General features: G+C 31.8%; 1 protein-coding gene across 10 annotated transcripts in view; it reads right to left on the bottom strand.

Moving 5' to 3' along the window:
• VPS13B (vacuolar protein sorting 13 homolog B) overlaps positions 1-17,344 on the bottom strand; it is a 740,094-nt gene that overhangs the window by 621,033 nt on the left and 101,717 nt on the right. For all 10 annotated transcript variants that reach the window (XM_029923832.1, XM_029923833.1, XM_029923834.1 and 7 more), the window contains one exon: positions 15,265-15,389. In XM_029923832.1, coding sequence (XP_029779692.1) covers positions 15,265-15,389 — 125 coding nt within the window. The remainder of the gene's footprint in view (positions 1-15,264; positions 15,390-17,344) is intronic.

The raw sequence follows: 17,344 nt of genomic DNA, 5'->3' as shown, positions 1-17,344 counted from the left end.
CTGTGCAAAACAGTATGGAGGTTCCTGATAAAATTAAAAATAAAACTACACCACGACCCAGCAATTGCACTACTATTTATCCAAAGCATATAAATACGGATTCAAAAAGGCACATGCACCCTGATTTTTATAGCAGCATTATCAACAATAGCCAAATTATGGAAAGAGCACAAATGTCCATCAACTGATGAATGGATTAAGATGATGTGGTATATATACACAATGGAATATTACTCATACATCAAAAAGAATGAAATATTGCCATTTGCAACAACATGGATAAAACTAGAGTGTATTAATCTAAGTGAAATAAGTCAGTCAGATAAAGACAAAACCCATAAAATTTCACTCATAAGTGGAATTTAAGAAACAATACAGATGAACATAGGGGAAAGAAAAAAAAACAGAGAGGGAGGCAAACCATAAGAGACTCTTAAATACAGAGAACAAACTGAGGGCTGCTGGAGGGGAGGTTGGTAAGGTGGATGGGCTAAATGGGTGATGGGTATTAAGGAGGGCACTTGTTGGGAGGACTGAGTGCTCCGTGCACATGTGTTATATGTAAATGATGAATCACTAAATTCTATTCCTGAAACCAAATTATGTTAACTAGAATTTAAATAAAAACTTGAAACATTTAGAAAAAAAGGAGAACATCTCTCTAAGTATTAGATAAAAAGGCAGGAAAGACTGTGTCTTACTCATAATGGGACTCCAGGGCCTACAACACAAGTTTTCACATGATAGGTGCCAAAATATTATTTCTAAAACAAACAAATGAGTCATTAATCTGTTGAAACTTGAAAAAAGCTAAGTATTAACAGATTTATCTAGGAAACTGGCAGTATTTTTTTAAAGTTATAAATCATAATAAAGAATACAAAGTTATTATCGAGAACTTGCTGATAGTTACCAACTTGCTATTGAGGGTTCCATCACCAACTAATTAAAAGAACCAGTGACTCATCTCTCTAGATCTACCATATCACCCTCCGTAATCCTTCATTTCCACACCTTATAGAGAACACGTGACTTGTTTACAGTGAGGTTCAAATAAATCACTGTATATAGTGGAATTAAGTACAAGTGCTATGAAAGAGCATTATGATGCTGGTCTTAGAGATTACCTTCTGCCTCTAAGTATGCACCATATGATCTTTTGGATTAGAGGATATCCAATGATTATTTGTTCCTAAATTTCAAATTAATATATTAAAAAGATTAAATCAAACACAGTTAAGAAATATGGAGACAATGATAAAAAAAAAACTTAAGCTAAATTTAGTTATTTCCAACCAAGACATGTCCCTTTTAATATATTAATAACAGAATTCTTTTGAATATACTCTTACATTTCAGTTCCCAAAAAATAATGAAACACAGACATATTTCAAAGATACTGTCACTAGAATAAAATGCTGTCACAGGATAATATTCTCCTGCTGTTGTACATACACAAAACCAAACACTGGGGAAAAGCTAGCATAATTCTTCTCATAGAAAGAGATGTAGGTCTTGTAATAATATTCCCCAATATCCAAAAATCAAATTTAAAGTCAATAATCTAAGAATGAATTGTAAATGTACATTTGGGTACCACTAAACAAACTATTTTACTAAGTTTAAAACTTTTAACAAGACAAAGAGATGAATTCTATTTGCCCATACAACTTCACACCCAACAGATCATAAAATTCCATGTGGAAAATATCAAGTTTTCCACCAGGAAAATCAAAGAAAACCTTCTGTTCTCACTGGACCAACACTCTCTGGTTGTTAACATGTGTTGCATGCTCTTCGTGCACTTACTTAAAAAAAATCAAAGAGAAAAATCTAACTGATATAAAGACATGCTATTTGCCTATAGCAGTGTGTTTCAACTCTTTTTAATCCCATATACACATACTCTAAACAATTATAAAAGTAGGTATTTTTCAACTGCTCATTTAAACACATTATAAGATCAGAACTAAAACATGACAAAAATAAAAACTGAGATGACTTTTAAATTATAAAAATTGCTCATTCAAGGGAATTTTTTTCAAACAACAATGCATTAATATTCTAAGTAAATGTACTTTCTATAGTAAAATATAAAATCATTAATATAATGACAAGATTTATAATGTCATAATTGAAAGTTGTAGCTAAAATGATACAAAGTGTTGAAATTAACCAAATAAATCCCAAAACAGCACAAGCAGAGGCTTAAAAGTTAGTACTAAGAGAGACCACAGACCATCTGAGGAAAACATGTTCAGAACCAATCATGTTATTTATTAAATTTAAGATTCTGGACTATTACTCATATAAAGATTACTTAGGAGGTATTTTTTAATTTCAAAATGTGTTATTAAAAATCATTCAACTCAGATAAATTCACAGAAAAATCAATGACCTGTTTGGAGAAAAAACATTCCTAATCAATAAAGCCTAGATTTATTTACATTCTCTACTTGTCAACTCCCCAAAAGAAACAACAAACAAACATACATGGATTTCCACAATAAAATGATTCTTTCTGATATGAGCAAACTGGTAGTTGAGACTCCAAATGCAATTTAGCTCAATTTTTCACCTTGATAGAAATACAAGACTGTAAATAATAAAATTAAATACAATACAGAGAACAATAGTAAAAAAAAGTTTTTAAAAAGTTTTAATCTTGTTAAAGATTTAGACTATGCTTGTTGTCATTTAAAATACGTTATAGTCCTATGATACCTCACGTGTTAAAATTAGGTTTCTATTTTTCTACTTTTATTACTCTCTTAAACTATACTTTAAAAAAACATTACCTAAGCAAAGACATTCAATGAAATCAAAATATGTAAATATGTATACATAAAATCTATTTACAATATATTTTATGCGATGAAAATGCTTTGAGCCTCAGTCTCTGGCCACACAGTGCGCTAGAGAAACCCCACAAGCCCTCGTGAAAAGAATCAGTTGTCTGATGCATTTGGGTAAAGGACAGAACAACAAAGCAAGGAAGAGCAAGAATGCCAGCTAAGAAGCTAACCAGTCAACCCCTGAGTCGAGACTGGCATTACCCCTTCCTATGAGCCAACTGTTCTCACCGGAAGGTGACACACTACAAGAAAAGAGAAAGGGATGAAATACAACGGGCAAGAAAAAAATTTGGTAGCCACATGAGTGTATATATCTGTCACAAATCATTGAATTGTACACATAAAATTGTTGAATTTTGCTATATTTAAATTATACTCTGGTTTTAACATGAGAACTATGTTAATGAAAACAGTGGTATTATTCATGTAATAATCCATTACAGGGAACTTTATAAACCACATCCTACACAACTTTAAAGTACTGTGAAAGCTTAGTACATGTTACATCTAGCATTTTCAGATGTAACCAGACCTCTAGATACTTTTATAATTTTTTCATTACTCACAGGGATTCTATAAAAGAATATTTTGAGAAATAAATTAAGTATGAAAAATTAAGTATTCACCTTCAAATATTATTCCTGTCCCAAAAAATAAAGATCATGAGACTCAACAACTAATATCCTAGAAAGAGAAACTCCAAGAGCACTCATACCTGAATATTTACATTTATTAGGATAAACTAAATTGAAGATATTCAAGGATGGCACATTTAACATATTTCTCTTCAGAAGCTAAAATTTAATATTAGCGTTACAATATTAAAGCTAATCATTTTTTAATTATCGAAGATGAATAAAGACAATTTAGCTACTTTTTCTTCCTTAAACATTAGTATGACCTAGTATGCTTATACTTTTTTCTAATGTCTCCAAAGTTCAAGTTAGCTGATCTAAAAATGTTTATAGAATTATTAAATTCTAGTTTGGTTCATTTTAATTAACATTTATTAAAAATCAATGATATGCTAGGTCCTGGACCATTAAGGCAACCATAAAAAATAAAACTAATCAAGATGCAAAAATTATAAAGTCCTCTAATGCCAGGCCTAGGCAATTTCAAAGTGAATTAACTTACCAATTACCATTTATTCATCTCCTTGATAGGAGCTAAATTCTACATTTAAGTGAGTTTTAAAGCAATTATCACAAAAATTATGTAAAACCTTTTATGTATTTGATGTTCAAGAAGGGGCTAATGACCCAGAAGGGCATTCTCAGAGCATCCCAAGTCACAGTTATAAAAACTCTAATAAGGTTTGAAAGCCACTCATACAACTCTGGAATTTAAACATCTTTGAATAAGGGTACAGAGAGTTCTTTCCAAGCTGGAATGTATTTTACTCAGTAAAGGAAAGCCACATACAGATGTAGAATAAAAAACAAATTAGCAACTGGCATATGCTATGTCAAAGATGAATCTCAAAAACATTATCTAAGAGAAAGAAGCCAGATGCACGATACCACATATTGTATGATTCCATTACATGCCATAAAAAATAAATTTATAAGGAAAGAGGTTACCTGTGGCTGGAGATAGGGATTAACTATAAATGGGCATGAGGGATCTAACTGGGAGGGAGCAAATGTTCCAAAACTGATTCATGGTAACAGCTGCATATCTCAATTAAGGTGCTGGAAATCATTTAATTACATACCTAAATTGGGTGAATTTTATGCTATATAAAGTACACCTCAACAAAGCTGTTTATTTAAAAAAATACAAGTTGCCAAACCTACTCCTACAGATGGATACCTTACAATACAAACTTAATGCCAACTTGCAAATACACACCCTCATTAGTGGTACGGGGAGTGCTAATCTGGAGTCTTGATTCACATAGGTCTAAAACTAAATTCCACCTTCACTATTTACTGTATGTATAAGCATAAATAAGACAAAGATACGTATAAAAGGAGTAAAATAGTTTTTATAAGGTTGTTGTGAAGATGAAATAATACATCTAAGACTATCTTAGCACTACTCCTGAGACATATATGCTATTACCATTAATTTGGTATTATTAAAACTTCCTCATAAGTTTCTCACATACTACTTACTTACATAGGTTGAAAAATAATTCTGGAGTTTTTAATATATAAGTATATGCAAATTAGCTATAACTATTTCTTAATGAACATAAAAAGTAATTATCAGAATGAGATGTGATTACAAATTATTGATACATTCTGAGAGAACTGCCCCCCCAAAATTAATCTCTGTAATTTATAATCAAAGGGAATCTACTTCTGCCTGACTGTACATATTAAAACTTTTTAATAAAAGCCTATTAATTATAATTATAAAGAATTTTAAAATTTGTGAATTTCATTCACAGTATACATAATGTAAAAAATGGACATTAAGAGCATAATACAAGGATGCAAGTTTAAAATATGTGTACTTATAAACAGATTTCAAAGGCTCCAGTATGCATAAAACATCCATAAATACTGAAGACTGTAATACCTGTGAAAATAGCTGCTGGAAAAAAAATCAAATTTTTAGAAAAGTTTAAGTCCAAAATTTTAAAGTGCAGTCTACAAAATCATTAAACAGTAACTGCAGAATGTTTGCAAAAAGCTGGAAGATAAAATAATGATACATTTCATTGACTTATTCAATGAATATTCATTCATCTGTAGAAAACTGTATTTCAGTTTCGATCACTGATTGACCACTAAATACATTTTTTAAATGTGTATTTACTTTAGAGACAGAGAAAGAAAGAGCACTAGTTGGAGAAGGGCAGAGAGAGAGAGAGGGAGACACAGAATCTGAAACAGGATCCAGGCTCTGAGCTGTCAGCACAGAGACTGATACGGGGTTCGAACCCATGAACCCTGAGATCATGACTTGAGCAGAAGTCAGACACTTAACTGGATGAGTCACCCAGGTGCTCCAATCCACCATCAATTAAATGGTTTTCAGTTCAAATATGAATTAACAAAATTATATAGAAAAATATAGACTAATTCAAAAATAGTATGTAATCAAAAACTATGTATATGCCTAAAACTAATAAAACACTATATGTTAACTTTACTGGAATTAAAAAAAAAAAACTATGTAAATGTCTCCTTCCAAGGGTTAAGACAGTGAAAAGGGGGGGCACCTGGGTGGCTCAGTCAGTTAAGCATCAGACTTCAGCTCAGCTCATGATCTGTCAGTTCATGGGTTCGAGCCCCATGTCAGGCTCCGCTGTGCTGACAGCTAGCTCTGTCTTTGGATTCTGTGGGTCCCTCTCTCTCTGACTCTCTCCCCTGTTCACGCTGTCTCTCTCTCAAAAATAAATAAAACATTAAAACATTTTAAAGACAGTTAAAAGGACAATTTCATAAAATTAGATTCTAAAAAACAATATATGCTGCCTCTTAAACCAACTTTTCTCATTTTAATATTCCATTAACTTATAGAATGTGTATTTTCTACTGCCATAAAGGCAAGTGTTTTACACATTTTGTTTATCAGTGTATCTCTAGCTAGGGCCTTGCAGAGAGTGTCTGGCACAGAGTGGGCATTCATCACTTACCTGTGAAATAGACCTGAATGAAGAAACATAGAATATCAAGTGTGCAAAAAGGCAGACAAACAGTGGACAAACTTGCTGGAGTTTTAAAAACAAAAACTGCAACTGAATGGGGAACATTGTTCACAAACTGAAGACAGTATGTATCCTGTCTATCTTGTCATCCTTCCCTGTTTTAATCAGCCAGATAAGGATACAGAAGAATTAAATCATGAAAAAGTTAATTAAGGATAAAACCAGAAAATATGAGCAAAACAAAGAAAAGTTCTAAGAAATATGCAGGGAAATGCTTAATGATGGAAAGATGGTTACATTAACAAGACCATGCAAGTATATCCCAAGTCACAAGACACAGAATCCTGCAAGATAAAAGACTTTAGTTATATCATGCCCAGAGCCATCTGGCATGTGGTCCACACTGTTGTATGCCTGACCTGAGAATACAGCCCAAATAAAATTATTACACTTTAGCAGATAGTACTAATAAGACCTAGCCACTTGCTTTAAGAAGTGTGAATGAAACTGAGCTTACAAAGGTAGTCTACTGTAAAACCAAAGCAGGGAAGAGAGGAGGGAAGCTCCAAGTTATCCAAATCAAAAGAGAAAGCTGAAACAAGAGCAATTTGCACTATGTACTTCCCAAATCAGATTTACCATATTACGATAATGGAGAATATATCAGTATAGGATATTTTCATTATGATCATGCTTAACTATCTGTAAATGTGAAGACTAATAAAATTAAAAGTGCATATTTTGTTTCGTTTAAAGCAGTAAAATTTGGACTTAACACCCTGTCTCAAAAGACAGTAGACTCTTAAGTGTCCAATATAAAGCTTCAGAATAACAAAAAAGACCTTTTTTTTTAAAGAAATTCAAAAATTTCTTTAAAAATATTTTTAAAGAATGTGATGTGAAATGGAGACATAAATTGAACTGAAGACAAAAGAAGATTGCTGTAATTCTCATTCTCAACTGGCTTAAGCTTCTTTAAAAAATCTATAAATTCTTAAGAACAGCAGAGCCATTGTGTAGAGACATAATTTCAGCAATCATTAACACATTTTGATGAGTTTGAATCTACTTTGATGAATTCACCTGCATTTAGAGCAGAAACCTGCATGTCCCTTTCAAGAGGATCTGACAGCTAAAAAGCAAACAATGTTGGATTTATAGGAATCTCCATCTACCCTGAAATGTCTAGCTCTAGGGCCATACACAGAACAGTGTTTTATCTGCTTGGACTTGCTAAAATATATTCACCAGATTGTTCAAATTAACATTAATATCCATCATTGGAGAAATAATCTCATAATCAGAACACTACGTGCTTTGGCTGAATTAACTAACTGAAAGAGCTGTATTTCAGTATTCTTTTAGATTTCAAATTGAACAACAGTGAGCACTAGGCCTACGATAGTATCTCCTTAATGAATAATGCTTACAAAAAAATTTGATTCCCTTAATATCACTGTATTTAAAAAATTCCTGTTTTACATTAATAAGCACTACTGCTTGTTTTAAAAGGTAATGAAGCTAGCATGCATATGAATTTGAAAACATACACATATACTCAACATATATACATACACACATATGTACAACATACACACACACACATGTCAGCCCAGATATATGAGAACCAGGAGGTATTTACAAATTCATTTTTTTTTTTTTTTTTTTACAAATTCATTTTAAAACAGGTACTAAGATCCCAATCTTCCTACTGGTTCTGAGACCTATATCCTCCTGAAACCTGTCCCGAACAAAATAATCAGATGAAAAGCATTTTGATATAATTTTGATTTAACCCACAAACCATGAGATCATGACCTGAGCCAAAGTCAGACGCTTAACCAACAGAACCACCCAGGGGTCCCTAAACATGTTTTTTAAGAGAAGACAATCAAGCAGGAAAAGATCTCCCTATAATGTAGAAAGTTATACAATCTTTCTGCAGAAAGATTCTAAGTTAGCTATTCCTATAAATGTTACGAACAAAAACAACTATGAAGATAAACTTGTAAACAACACAAAGAATTCTAACAAGTTATCTCTCTGCCCCTTCCCAAAATAAGTAGAACTATTCCAAATATGGATTTGATCACTTTTAACTTGCTCAAGCTATACCAATTTTTACAAAAAACTGTGGCAATGTAAATGATAACTTTTTAAGACAAAAAGCAAAAGACTTATAGAAGAGGTAAACTAAGCTTCTGGTTTGGGAGTTAGATTAAGAGTCTTAATATTAAAAAGCAATGTTTTCCCATGGACTTGGAGAAAAAAACTTGCAAATCATATATATAATAAAAATTTAGTATAGAGAATTCCTAAAGAGCACCTACAACTCAACAACAAAAATAATCTGAACAGCAGCAAAGAACTTGAATATATATTCCCCCAAAGAAGATATGCAAATGGTGAATTAGCAATTGAAAAGATGCTTAACATCACTAATCATTAGAAAAATGCAAATCAAAACTACTATGAAACACCATTTCATATTCTTAAGGCTAACTATTATCAAAAAACATAAAATAACGAGTGTTGGTAAAGATGTTAAGAAATTGGAACCCTTATGCATAGTTGGTGGGAATGTAAAATGAAACAGCGACTGTGAAAAACAGAATAGTAGTTTCTCATAAAATTAAACATAGAATTACGATACGATGCAGCAATTCCACCTTCAGGTATATACTCAAAAGAACTGAAAACAGGAACTCAAACATTCATACATCCATGTCAAAAGCACCACTTGCAATAGTTAAAAGGTACAAATAACCCAAATGTCCACTGGTGGATGAATAAATGAAGTACGTACATACACTGGAATTTTTCAACCTTAAAATAGAACGAATTTCAAAGGAAGGAAAGGAAGGAAGAGAAGGAGGAAAGGAGAAAGAAAAGGAAGGAGCAAGTTAGGAAGGCAATGGAGGGGGAGGGAAGAAAAAAATTCTGACATACGCTACAGCATGGATGGATCTTGAAACATGCTAGGTGACACAAGCCAGACACAGAAGGACAAACATTTAATGACTTAACATGAGGCACCCAGAACAGTCAAATTCATACAGAGAGAAAGTAAAAAGTTAATGGGGACTAAAAGTAAGGAGTAATGGGAAGTTACTTTTTTAATGGGTACAGAAGATAAAATGTATAGAGATGAAAAGTGGTGACAGTAGTACAACAATGTGAATATATGTAATGCCACTAAATTGTACACTTAAAATGGTTAAAATGATACATTTTATTTTGACTATTTTATCATGAAATAAATTAAAATCATAGTAATAATAACCTTTAAGTAGTGTGGTACAGTTGAAGGAGCCCTGAATCAAGAGAGTGAGGATCACAGTTAGGCACTGATATTTACTATGTGGTCTTAGGTTAAGTAATTTGAATGACCTGGGACACAGTCTTTTCATCTTTGAAATGAGAAGGTCATAATAGGTGATGAAAGTATTTCTTGTCAATTCAAAATATTCCATGAAAGCACATTCCAGATGCAAGAACCGAGCTAACAATCAGGATGCTGCCATTCAAGTGGAGGTAGTATCCCAGCTAAGTCTTTCCAGTTTTAAGACATTCTGTTCAAGAAAACACTTATCACAAAAGCAGATGAAAATAATCATAGCTCTAAAAAGGGAATTAAAAAGCTCTATCTCCAGGGGCATTAAAAACCTTAACTCTATGCTCCTGAGGTTCAAACTGGTATTACGAAGAACAGGGCAGTTAGGCAAACGTGACACTGAGGCCTATGGGATGTTTGCCAATAAGTAAATATTTTTGGCATTTTTTTAGACTTGAAGGGCCTAGCCTGCATTAAAGCTACAAGCATTTAGTATTTACTCTAGTGTTACTCTGAGCTAGAGCACGAAAATGGCTGCTTCAGTTTCTGTTTCAGGGAGCCAAAAGGATCAATATCTGTTCATTTATCCTTTAGGCACCACATCAATTACCCTAGGCCAACGAGCACCAAGTCTTCTATTGCCTAATTAACACTGAACTCAAACACAGATTCCACAGAAACACTTTCCTCAAACAAAGGAACTGTTCAGTGATCCAAAACCAAGACCTCTGCCACTGTGCTAAATAAGGAATGGGTACTTAGAGGGATCCCTTAATCTTGTAAAGAATGTGTTTTCCCGCATCCCTATGTCTATAAAAATGACTCATGACATATATAAGCAATTAGGAAAGAGAAGAAACATGAAAGCAGATTTTGACTCAATAAAGGAAAGAACTCTAGAGCTGCCCAAATATGAATCTGGTTGCCTCATAAAGTAGCTAAGTCCCTCTGGATAAAATGTTCAACCCATGGATAGACAACTATAAATCAAAGCTGTGCCATAGGCTCAGAAATGGAGATAATGTCTAAGATTCCACCTAACCGTATTATCTACAATTCTGTAAGTTCATCACAGTATCTATACACTATTAACTGTATACTAGGAGACAGTAAGAGAGTTCAGATGTACTAGCTATACTATCTCAACTGGTCTCTCAATACATGGAAATCCACTTTTACTACAAGGCAAGAAGTATATGGAGCCTTTGGAGATGACTAATAAAAGATAATGTACCTCTTCGCTCCTTCAGGTAAGAAAGGGACCGAAGACTTTAGAATCAGATAACCTTCCATTAGATTCCTTGCCCAGCCACTGTGTGACTTGGCACAATTTATGTAACCTCCCTGAGCTTTAATTTATAACAGAGAATATCATCTTAGCTCAAAGGGTTGTCATGAAAACTTTGTTAAAGTACCTAACATATATAAAAAAGTTTTTCTCTTTCAAATCCTATACATTCTTTAATAATCTGCTTACATTGTGGGACATCAGATAAAGTTAACACCTTCATGATCTCCATGACTTTCTAAGCCAAAATAATTTTTCTCTGAACTTCCAAAGTATGTTGCATGTATCTCTCTATAAATGAGATCAAATTTTTGAACCCTCAATTATAGGAGAAAATGAACTTGAGACTACAAAATAATTGTAATTTTAAAAGCCTGATGAGGAAGAAATGGGGATAACGAATATCTGATTAACTAGTTTAACGTTTTATAAGTGTTCATATTAAAAAGCTTAGACATCCTTAATGATGAACAAGGTATGGCCCAAAAGGAATCTTCCAAATTCCTCTCCCACTGTACCATTCTCAGATCCAATGGACCAACCTTGACTTTGTTCAGACAATATTCTCCCCATAGAAACTTCCACACCCCAACCAATCTCCTGATGTCTAGACATCTAACCAATTCAACCAATAAAACCCATTCTACCACCACTTCTTCTCTGAAGCCAACCATGATATCCCAGGGAAATTCTACTTTCTTTCAACTAATGGGACATTTTGCTTAAGCCTCAATTTTGCCATTTAAAGACAAATGTTTTCTTATGTGTCTAGTGTCCTCTCCCACTAAACTACGTTTTCGTGCTCAGGAGATATCCCTTACCCTCACTGCATTCTACTATATTCTTTCCCCAATTCTAGCATGTAGCACAATGCCTATCACAACATAGAAAATCAAAAAATATTTATGAATGATATCCAATCTCCCCTAATATAACTGGAGCTTCTTAAGGAAAAGGGAAACTGATGAAGGAATAAAAAATAAATTAACACATATTTTAGATATTTACTTTTCAATTAAAATTTCAGATTAAAATGTGTAAACGGTCAATGTTCATGTAATAGAATACTGTACTGTGATAAAAGCAAACAATCTAAAAACTACATTGTGCTGTGTGAATCTCACAAACATTATTTTGAGTGACAGAGGCCAGGTAAAAAGGAGAATATGTTGGATGATTCTAGTAAAGTCTAAGAATAGACAAAACTGAAGTACATTATTAGGAATCAGAATAACAGTTAACCTTGCAGAGGGTACGTAAGAGAGGCTTTTGAGATGCTGATAATATTCTGCTTCTTAATATTTCTGCTAGTTACCAAAGGAACAATTCACTTATAAAATACCATAATTTATGCGCTATCCTATAAAATATTAATATTTCAATTTAAAAGTTTGGAAATAAAGATGATGTGTTTATTATAGTTTCTCTGTTCTCGAATAAAAGGTTAACTCTAAGAATGTATCTAGAAGCCTAAAAGCATTACCACTGTAGAAATTTTAAAAATAACCAGCTATAAGAGACCAAGCTTTAATCCTACTTGTGATAACAACATTCTAATACTTTATTGCCTTTAACAAATTACTTTATTGCCTGCTTTTAAGCATCCTCTTATTAAAAAAAAGAGAAAAATTAAAATCTGAATTGCTCAAGACTTCGGTCATTAAATATTATTGTCACTGTGTCTTTCCCACTATATCCTACATATTTCAATCATGTTCTAAAGGACTAAAAGAATTAAAAGTTAGCCTGATCTAAAGTAATGAAGACCAAAAATTTTTGAAATGTTTATTTTTTTATGTTTGTAAACTGTGTTATACAGAGCAAAAGATAAAATATGACCAAAACATTTTGAAAAAAATAAATTCCAAGAAACTGGAGTTTAGTGTTAGCTTGTTAAAATATATTATTAGGAATATTCATATGGGAGAAAAATAAGTTACTTTCAATGTTACTTAAGCCAAATTTTTTTAAATTGATTATCAAACCTGATTTAAAAAATATTAGTTTGAAATTTCACATATAGTATCAATTTAGGCATTTTTAAATAAAAAGTATTAACTATTTTGTTATCTTACATAGAATCTGAATTGTCACTGCTAACTCAACCATTTCAACTAAAGGTTTTTTTCAATGTGGTATAAGGGTTTCAAAAGCCATGGCCTATAATAAATATGCTCTTCTCATACTAAAGATAGATAGATAAAATACAATTAGCATCATACATGTGCTTTAAGAAACTGGAAAAAGAATGTTTAAAAATTCAAATGAAAGAGCTTACATAATTTGAGGAAAGGAGATACCATGTTGGGAACAGAGTTAACATTAAATGATACAACCAGTGTGGACTTACTAAAATAATCCTCACTCACTGAATGAGTTCAATAAAATTCTCAGTTCTCACATGATTTTGATCTAATTCAAGCACTATATGATGTATTTTATCTGGTATCTTATTCATTTCATTTACCTAAAATACATATCAATTTAATGACTTTTACATGTATTACTTTCAATTTAGAGTTACTAAGAAAAAATTATAGTTTATGATCTATTAATTAAGGAAAATAATGTAAAGAAACTATTTCAAAGCAATATACTCATGTAAACCATAGAAAAATATCACTCAAATAAAACAGAAGTGGTCTTAACTACAAAAAATCAAGTCACTTCCAAATATAAGCATTGTGTGATCTCAAGCTTTTAGTATTTAAATGGAGTATTTTCTTTAAGATGTCAGCAATTTTAAACCACATTCGACAACACTTGTAGTAAGTCCTACATATCCTTAAACTAAGCCTTGTCTGTTAAAATATTCAATTTTATTCATATGAAGCCTATCATTCATTTTGAAATTTTGGGCTTTAACAAAAACCTAAGTATTTTCTATAGTAAATTGCACTGTTTCTAAAAATCTCAGTGTTATGAATGATAAATCCACACATAACTGAAATAACAGTACTCACAAACATCTATTAAAGTTGATACCAACATACCAACTGGAACATATCCCACGGTATTTCCTAATACAGCAGAATATAAAACTTGGCTCAAATGCAACAAGTATATACAAGTAAAGAGTTAAAAACTTAAATCTCTATACAACATAAGATATGACACGTGTGGAATATGGATGACTAAGAACAAAATTAAACTTATCAAAAGAAATTAAGAATGATCATTTAATAATGGTTTCATTTTACAGAAAAACATTTTCCAAGACTTAATTAACTACAACTCCTATATTTTTTACTTTTCTGGATCAATAGGCAAATTTTTTGAAGATATGAGCATTTAATTTGTAAATTTCATTTTAAAAGTTATTAAAGACATGTACTTTTAACAAATGAAGTAGTTTAGATAAAAATATTTTCTAGAAGGTATGTTGCTTTTCATAAATAACAGAAATTACATTTTGTAAAAAATAATAAGCTTACTAATTAGATGAAAAAGCAAAGACATATTCCATCCAAATAATAAAAGTAATCTAAATTTTAAAATGTAGAAATAGTTCACTAGAATGTATTTTATGTGCTTAACCTTTATTTCATACCTTCAAACAATTTTCTTTTTAATATATTAAAGTTTGCTTTCAAATAAAATTTTAAAAGGCGTAACTAGTAATTATTGGCTTTCTTTCTATAAACCTCTTTCAATTTAAGGAAATAAAGTAACCTCGAAACAAATGAAAATATAGTCTAAAATCAGTTTCTTCTAATACGTATCACTATAGACATATCAAATATCTAAATCTAAGTTATGGGTATAGTTTTCTCAGTGCCTATGAATACACATGAAATTGTTATTTAAGTGATAAATACTTAGGCTCTGATCTTAATTTGCAACCTTTAAAAATCATTGTCTATATGCTCTTTAAAAAGCAAAAATAAGGTACTTGCCTTCACAGTTACTAATGCAGCATGAAGCAGCAACAGTTTACACTAATTCCAACATGGATTAACAGTTATTACCCCAACAACAGTTAATATTACCACAAGAGAAACTATAATCTACTAGACTTCAGGCATTAAAGAGAGATTTTTAGTGTCTCAGTAAAAGGCAGTAGAACTTCAGATGTTTTTCTAAGGTTTTGTATAAAACTAACACACTTGCATAAGACAGACAGTTTTTCCCCCTTCAAAATACAAGAAAATTACCATAAGCCACATTTTAACATAATACTTACCAGCATGTGGGTAATTTCAGAAGTTTAACATACAGAGCAGTGCTGAAAGAGGGAATAATCGATACAGGTAAGCAGTAAGATCCCCTACAATCCAAAGATGTCAGTCCTGCCTGGAAACCAAATATCTGAAACAAAAAGAAAAGATCCAAATGTTCAGAGAGACAAAGTTTTAATAAGCACAGGATGAAATACGTCAGTTTCAATTTGCTCTACAACAGCTGCACACTAAATATGTTCCAATGTCTTTTTCCACTTCCCAAACATCAACATTTTCATTTATTCAATTTAACATTGACTAAATCCAAATTAAGGGATTTAAACATACAGTATTCTTTCATGTTCCTGAAAGATCACTGCTTCTTACAACTCTAAGTTTCATATTTTATTTCTAAACAAAATTATTATTTAGTGTTTCACTGTCTGCTAAAATCACACACTTTCTCATAATATAAACTGCCTGTATTGTGCACATTGTAAAAATTAGTAAATTACTGTTAATATCACTTAAACCTAAAAGAACATTAATTACAACAAAAACAACCATAAAAATGTAGTTTGCCTTCAATTTATATTATGCACACAAAAAGGATATCTAAATATATCCTAAAATGTTACAGATTACCCTTTTCTTTTGTGAAAATTGTACCGCTGATGTTTTTCACCCCAGGAAATTTGGTACATGACTTACTCTTCATATGTTTATCCTTAAAAGGAACAGATCACACTCAAAAATTTTATAAGCATTCCCTGAAATTCCTCAACAGCATTTTTGCTTTAATAGGAAGAACCACTATAACATCACATCTTATATGAACCCCTATAGAGAACTTACTATAAAGGAGCTCCAATTCTTTCCAATAAGGTAAAAGAGAAACATCTCAAACACAAAACTAACACAAAGGAATACAAAACAAAGTTACTGATTTTCAACAGCATACTAAAGTGGGTTAACCCTAACATTTTTATCTTTATTAATTTTTATCCTTTGGGTTCATAAAGTACTCACTTTCCTATCTCTAGGATTTATATTAATTGATAAGTTCTACAGTGAAACATGTTTAAGATTTTTCAATAACTTTCAAAACAAAACACTTTCATTTAATGAACTTACAAACTAATGATTAACTTCTTTAAAAAGTACTAAACTATTTCCAAATGAAGTCAAAAGGCTATTATGTCCCTATCATTCATCAATCTGACAATGTCAAATCACTTCCTTTAAAATCAGGTTAAGTGAACGAAATAATTTTTTGGAAATGAGACATTAGTGAGAATTACATATTTTTAGAGAAAACTCCATTTCAAAGGACCTACCGAATTACAATCAAAGAAAATGAAAGTGAACATCTATTAATTCCTATAAATCCTTCTGTCGACCAAGGGGCAAGAAATACAGAATTGGGAAGGAAAAAAAATGTTTCTAATAAATGATCAACCTTGAAAATTAAGTTATCCACATCCATTCTCTTTAAAGACTTGCTCTGAGCAATACTGTATGCAAAGAATTTCCAGGCACTGTGCAATTTCAGCATTTCATACTTCCTTTAAAAGGCCCATTTAAAGGATTCTAACATTTACAATTATTATACCACTTAATAAAAAACAGTTTTAAAACACTGTCCAACCTCCAAATATTTCTAGACTATGAATAAGAGTAAATATTTTATCATATTAGATTATCTGTGTCCAGCTAAGAACTCTCTCAAGGCACTTTCTAGTAGTCTATAAAATGCCCCAACAGTATAATCACAGACACTATCAGTAAGTATATACAGATGGAAACTGGGTGTAGAGGAGATCCCTGCTGGATGTTTGCAGAACTGCAAAAGACTCTGGGGAAACTGTATCTTACTCTGTAATATTTTTTAAACTATTATTAAATTTGCATGCTATCCAGAGATGCTTCTAAGGGAGGATTCAGGCAAATATCAATAAAGAGGGCCTATCTACTATATCAGAAATAATAATTTCAGGAACACATGGGTGGCTCAGTCAGGTGAGTGTCCAAAATCTTTTTGTTTTAATAGTTTATTGTCAAATTGGTTTCCATATAACACCCAGTGCTCTTCCCCACAAATGC

The sequence above is a fragment of the Suricata suricatta genome, chromosome 15, assembly GCF_006229205.1.
Source record: "Suricata suricatta isolate VVHF042 chromosome 15, meerkat_22Aug2017_6uvM2_HiC, whole genome shotgun sequence".
Taxonomy (NCBI): domain Eukaryota; kingdom Metazoa; phylum Chordata; class Mammalia; order Carnivora; family Herpestidae; genus Suricata; species Suricata suricatta.
The sequence above is the reverse complement of the archived record's forward strand: the minus strand, read 5'-3'. Positions and strand labels throughout refer to the sequence as shown.